This window comes from Micropterus dolomieu, linkage group LG12, assembly GCF_021292245.1.
Source record: "Micropterus dolomieu isolate WLL.071019.BEF.003 ecotype Adirondacks linkage group LG12, ASM2129224v1, whole genome shotgun sequence".
Taxonomy (NCBI): domain Eukaryota; kingdom Metazoa; phylum Chordata; class Actinopteri; order Centrarchiformes; family Centrarchidae; genus Micropterus; species Micropterus dolomieu.
This window is the reverse complement of record NC_060161.1, coordinates 35,841,505-35,847,658: the sequence shown is the minus strand read 5'-3', so window position 1 is coordinate 35,847,658 and position 6,154 is coordinate 35,841,505. Positions and strand designations below refer to the sequence as shown.

General features: G+C 46.6%; 2 protein-coding genes across 5 annotated transcripts in view; both read right to left on the bottom strand.

The window, feature by feature from the left end:
- The window catches only part of ctc1 (CTS telomere maintenance complex component 1), a 30,361-nt gene extending 26,650 nt beyond the window's left edge, over nt 1-3,711 (bottom strand). The window contains exons 1-4 of the mRNA XM_046064616.1: nt 3,517-3,711; nt 2,953-3,052; nt 2,792-2,870; nt 2,485-2,707 (exon numbers count right to left, since the gene is read on the bottom strand). Of these exons, the coding sequence (XP_045920572.1) occupies nt 2,485-2,707; nt 2,792-2,870; nt 2,953-3,052; nt 3,517-3,567 (453 nt within the window). The 5' untranslated portion in view covers nt 3,568-3,711. The remainder of the gene's footprint in view (nt 1-2,484; nt 2,708-2,791; nt 2,871-2,952; nt 3,053-3,516) is intronic.
- Nucleotides 1-6,154, bottom strand: part of LOC123980308 (H-2 class II histocompatibility antigen, E-S beta chain-like) — a 236,945-nt gene that overhangs the window by 114,144 nt on the left and 116,647 nt on the right. The window lies entirely within an intron of this gene.

Here is a 6,154-nt window from a genome sequence, read left to right as displayed (position 1 = left end):
GAGACAGAGAGACAGGTGAGACCCCAGAGACAGAGACAGATGAGAGGGACAGGTGAGACCCCAGAGACAGGTGAGACAGGTGAGACCCCAGAAAGACAGGTGAGACAGGTGAGACCACAGAGACAGAGACAGATGAGACCACAGAGACAGGTGAGACCACAGAGACAGAGACAGATGAGACCACAGAGACAGAGACAGGTGAGACCACAGAGACAGAGACAGATGAGAGAGACAGGTGAGAAAGAGAGACAGGTGAGACCACAGAGACAGAGACAGACAGGGGAGAGACAGAGACAGACAGGTGAGACCGAGAGATAGGTGAGACCGAGAGACAGGTGAGACCACAGAGACAGAGACAGAGAGAGAGACAGGTGAGACCACAGAGACAGAGACAGAGAGAGAGACAGGTGAGACCCCAGAGACAGAGAGAGAGACAGGTGAGACCCCAGAGACAGAGACAGAGAGAGAGACAGGTGAGACCACAGTGACAGAGACTTAGAGAGAGACAGGTGAGACAGAGACTTAGAGAGAGACAGGTTAGACCACAGAGACAGAGAGAGAGACAGGTGAGACAGAGAGACAGATGAGACCACAGAGACAGAGACAGAGAGAGAGACAGGTGAGACAGAGAGACAGGTGAGACAGAGACTTAGAGAGAGACAGGTGAGACCCCAGAGATAGGTGAGACCCCAGAGACAGAGACAGATGAGACCACAGAGACAGAGACAGAGAGAGAGACAGGTAAGACAGAGAGACAGGTGAGACCCCAGAGACAGAGACAGATGAGACCACAGAGACAGAGAGAGAGACAGGTGAGACAGAGAGACAGATGAGACCCCAGAGACAGAGACAGAGAGAGAGACAGGTGAGACAGAGAGACAGGTGAGACCCCAGTGACAGAGACAGATGAGAGGGACAGGTGAGACAGAGAGACAGGTGAGACCCCAGAGACAGAGAGAGAGACAGGTGAGACCCCAGAGACAGGTGAGACCACAGAGAAAGAGACAGGTGAGACCACAGAGACAGGTGAGACCACAGAGACAGAGACAGAGAGAGAGACAGGTGAGACAGAGAGACAGGTGAGACCACAGAGACAGAGAGAGAGACAGGTGAGACCCCAGAGACAGAGACAGAGACAGGTGAGACCACAGTGACAGAGACAATGAGAGAGACAGGTGAGACAGAGACTTAGAGAGAGACAGGTGAGACCACAGAGACAGAGAGAGAGACAGGTGAGACAGAGAGACAGATGAGACCACAGAGACAGAGACAGAGAGAGAGATAGGTGAGACAGAGACTTAGAGAGAGACAGGTGAGACCCCAGAGATAGGTGAGACCCCAGAGACAGAGACAGATGAGACCACAGAGACAGGTGAGACCACAGAGACAGAGACAGAGAGAGAGACAGGTAAGACAGAGAGACAGGTGAGACCCCAGAGACAGAGACAGATGAGACCCCAGAGACAGAGAGAGAGACAGGTGAGACAGAGAGACAGGTGAGACCCCAGAGACAGAGACAGATGAGACCACAGAGACAGGTGAGACCCCAGAGACAGAGACAGAGAGAGAGACAGGTGAGACAGAGAGACAGGTGAGACCCCAGTGACAGAGACAGATGAGAGGGACAGGTGAGACAGAGAGACAGGTGAGACCCCAGAGACAGAGACAGAGAGAGAGACAGGTGAGACCCCAGAGACAGGTGAGACCACAGAGACAGGTGAGACCACAGAGACAGAGACAGAGAGAGAGACAGGTGAGACAGAGAGACAGGTGAGACCCCAGAGACAGAGACAGATGAGAGGGACAGGTGAGACCCCAGAGACAGGTGAGACAGGTGAGACCCCAGAAAGACAGGTGAGACAGGTGAGACCACAGAGACAGAGACAGATGAGACCACAGAGACAGGTGAGACCACAGAGACAGAGACAGATGAGACCACAGAGACAGAGACAGGTGAGACCACAGAGACAGAGACAGATGAGAGAGACAGGTGAGAAAGAGAGACAGGTGAGACCACAGAGACAGAGACAGACAGGTGAGAGACAGAGACAGACAGGTGAGACCGAGAGATAGGTGAGACCGAGAGACAGGTGAGACCACAGAGACAGAGACAGAGAGAGAGACAGGTGAGACCACAGAGACAGAGACAGGTGAGACCACAGAGACAGGTGAGACAGGTGAGACCCCAGAGAGACAGGTGGGACCACAGAGACAGAGACAGACAGGTGAGACAGGTGAGACCGCAGAGAGACAGGTGGGACCACAGAGACAGAGACAGACAGGTGAGACAGGTGAGACCACAGAGACAGACACAGGTGAGACAGGTGAGACCACAGAGACAGACACAGGTGAGACAGGTGAGACCCCAGAGAGACAGGTGACAGACAGAGACAGACAGGTGAGACAGGTGAGACCGCAGAGAGACAGGTGAGACCACAAATGCCCGGACTTCCTGTCAGGACCCTGAACGCGTCACGGACTCACCTCACACCTGACGCTGCCGCTGGCGTCTGTCAGCCTCCACTCGCCGTCCCGCCCCTCTCTCAGACAGCCAATCAGCAGCAGGTTGACCCGCGGCAGAGCTCGGTGACCCGGCAGAGAAAGCTCCGCCTCCCTCACCCACGCTCGCTGCTGATTGGTGGTCCAGGACAGGTTGCTGACGCAGGCCAGGTGCTGTCGGGAGAGCAGCTCGGAGACAGACACCGGCCTGGAGACGGGGTCAGGAGAGGTCAGAGGTCACGACGACAAAATACAGTACATGAAGTCCACACGGTGCGTTCAGGGCCTGTACCTGTAGCTGACCGGTAAGCTGTGCGCGACACACATGTTCTCCTGTATCTTCCTCACCGCGCACACGCTCAGGCCTCCACCTGAAACACAGCATGTATAATGTCACTACAGGTCACCTGTCAGCAGGTGTTCCGCACTCTGGCAGCTGATTGGCTGACTGACCTGTCAGTGAGTCGTCAGCAGCAGGAGGGGCGGGGCCAGAGAGCACAGGGTCGACGTGTTGTGTGATGAAACTGAAAACCTCCTTCAACCAGGTGGACTCCTGAAGGACAGACACCAAACATCCATTCAGAAACATGGGGATTATCTGACAGCAGCGCCTCACTGCGCTGTCTCCTCTTACCGCAATAATATCCACTTTTTAGAGCCCTAACGAGCTGCTTAGTTATAAAAACTGTGCCGAATTCACCAGGTTGTTATTTAACAAAGGACGCAGACAGAAAATCAACCGTAAATACACGTATTAAACGACGAGCTGTCAGAACATCTCATTTTATCAATTTCTTTCATTAGTTTGGTTTGATATCGTTATAACTGCGCGGCGCTTAGTGCCCGGTGGATCACATGTGAGCCGGTCTTAGCAGGAAACATTAGAAACTGTAGAACCGTCTTTGTTCTCCCTCTGTCGGGTGTTTATTGCCGCTCACAAGCTAAACATCGTTAAATCTGCAGATTTTAAACAGGAGCTCGGCTGTCGGAGCTACAGAGTGAGGAGACTTTACTGACGGCTTCCCCGCTGGGTCGGAACTGGTCCAGGAGCAGCTGCAGGGGGTCCATGTCCTCCACAGTCCAGAGCCGGGCCACCGACGGCTGCTGTTAGACTTTATAATACTGTTAAAGATGAAGCGTTTCCTCCTTCAGACCTCCATGTTGTCAACAAACCGCTCCCGCCTTCAAACGCCACTTCCCCTGCCGAGCTACGGTGTCCGGAGAGGCTCAAAGCGGCTTACAGGACGAGCTTTTGCTTTTTTTATTTATATGAAAGAAGTATTAATAAAGTAAGAGAACATGTGGGTCAATAATATCACCGTGGAGTGATAATACTCACACATCTTTGTTTTAATTCGCTTCATATCTTATAAATAAATAATAAAAAATAATTTTTAGCTGAAGTCTTTTACATAATTATGGGCCAATATTTAGACTATAAACCATAAGAAAAGTCCACCCTGTCATAGACAAATTATATTACTGTTAAACTTAATTTTCATTTCAACATTAAGGTGCAAATTAATCTTTTCTGAAAGGTCCCTTTACTAAACAGGATTTATTTATTTGCTTTCAAATTAATAAATACATAAACTATTTAATGTAAAACGTCTGTTTTTAAAGAAACCCCTGCAATTCACACACGTTTGTTTTGTTTTTTTGTTGTTGTTTTTTGATAAAACTGTGATATTTTATTGGGAAGTTATTGCCTATGTTTATTAAACACATTGGATTAAATGATCCAACTATTATTTAAATTATTATTTAAATGGCTCAGCTTTCTCTGCTCTGTCCCCAGAGTGATCCCTGGGTGTCGTGCTGCTGTGAAGGCACTATAAGATCCTCACAATAAGAGTTTTAACCTGTTTCTTAATCTAAATGAAGACAGAAGTGATGCGTCTTCTAGCTCAGTTAGTCAAACAATTTCAGTCAAGTTAAATCTAAATAAAGTTTTTTTATTAGTTACATAAACGTTAGATTGTATTATTTTTTATTTCCGTACACAGTGACATGTTCAGATTTGTCTTGTGTCGTAAATTGAAGTTCAGCCATCTTTGTTTCACCAAACGTGGGAGGTTAAAACCACAGACTGCACGAGTGAAGGTTAAAACTCTCGTTAACATGCAGCAGAGGCAGCGTTTCTCCTCCTGATGGTCTTTAAGGGTTCAGGAAACACCTTCAGACTGGTGTCGATAAACCACCTTCAGCTTTGAGGGATTCACACTGACAGCAGAGGCTCAAACTGAAGAGACACAGACCAAAGTCCAGGTAATGTGGGGCACCTAAGTGAAAACTGAATCTAGCCGACAGGACTTTGCTGTGGTGTGAGGATGGATGTCGGCCGTGACAGGAACTGGTTGAACTTTCTAAAAGCTAAGGAAAGGAGATAACGCCGTCCCACAATTCAGAGTTAAAGCGACGCAGAGTTGTAGTTTCACCACGGCAGACCAACAGAAACAACAGAGTGCCTGGTTTGTGTTTGTGACACCATCTGAAACGTCTGGAAATCTATGAGTATGACGAGCTCTGAAACCATGAATACAGATTTCTTCTCTGTCGAATCCATCCAGGTCAGGAAGCACGAAAAACAACCGTATTAAAACATCTTAACACATGTTGTGTTCTCTGAATCAAAGCACCAAAACTCTCTGCTGATTTATGATAAAGGACATAGCAGGAAACTCTATAAACTCCTGTCTGAATATCATTTACTCTCAGTTACTTCTTTTTATTTAATTATTATTTACAGTAAAAGGCTCAACCTTCTCTACTTGTATATTGCCTTTTTCACCCATATTATTAATTTAAACTTTTCAATCCTATTTTTATTCTTTCCTTTTTTAACAACCATATATTTTGTTGTTACTTCCTTCAGAGTAATTGATGGTTAAATGGACCCTAAACTTAAAAAAACATCCTCTCTGAAGAGGTGTGATTCTGTGTTGAACAGGAAACCTTACTCGTTGTAATGCATTGAATTGTTTTCAGCTGCCCGTATCTTCCATGTGTTAAAGGTAAAGTTTTGTTTTGAAACCTAGACAGTGCAGTTGGATTCAATTTTCAATTCAATTCAATGAGTTTAAAAAAATTTTGCTCATACAAACACTACTATCTATATATATATATCTTTTACATTTATTCATTTAGCTGACACTTTTATCCAAAGTGACTGACAATTGCTATACATGTCATAGGTCGTATGCCGTCTCACAGTGGATTCGAACGCTGGTCTCTCACACCAAAGGCATGTGTCTTATCCACTGTTCCATCACCACCCCTCATATATGTATATACAGTGGGTACGGAAAGTATTCAGACCCCTTTAAATTTTTCACTCTTTGTTTCATTGCAGCCATTTTCCAAAAATCAAAAAAGTTCATTTTATTTCTCAGTAATGTACACTCAGCACCCCATCTTGACAGAAAAAAAACAGAAATGTAGAAATTTTTGCAAATTTATTAAAAAAGAAAAACTGAAATATCACATGGTCATAAGTATTCAGACCCTTTGCTCAGTATTTAGTAGAAGCACCCTTTTGATCTAATACAGCCATGAGTCGTTTTGGGAAAGATGCAACAAGTTTTTCACATCTGGATTTGGGTATCCTCTGCCATTCCTCCTTGCAGATCCTCTCCAGTTCTGTCAGGTTGGATGG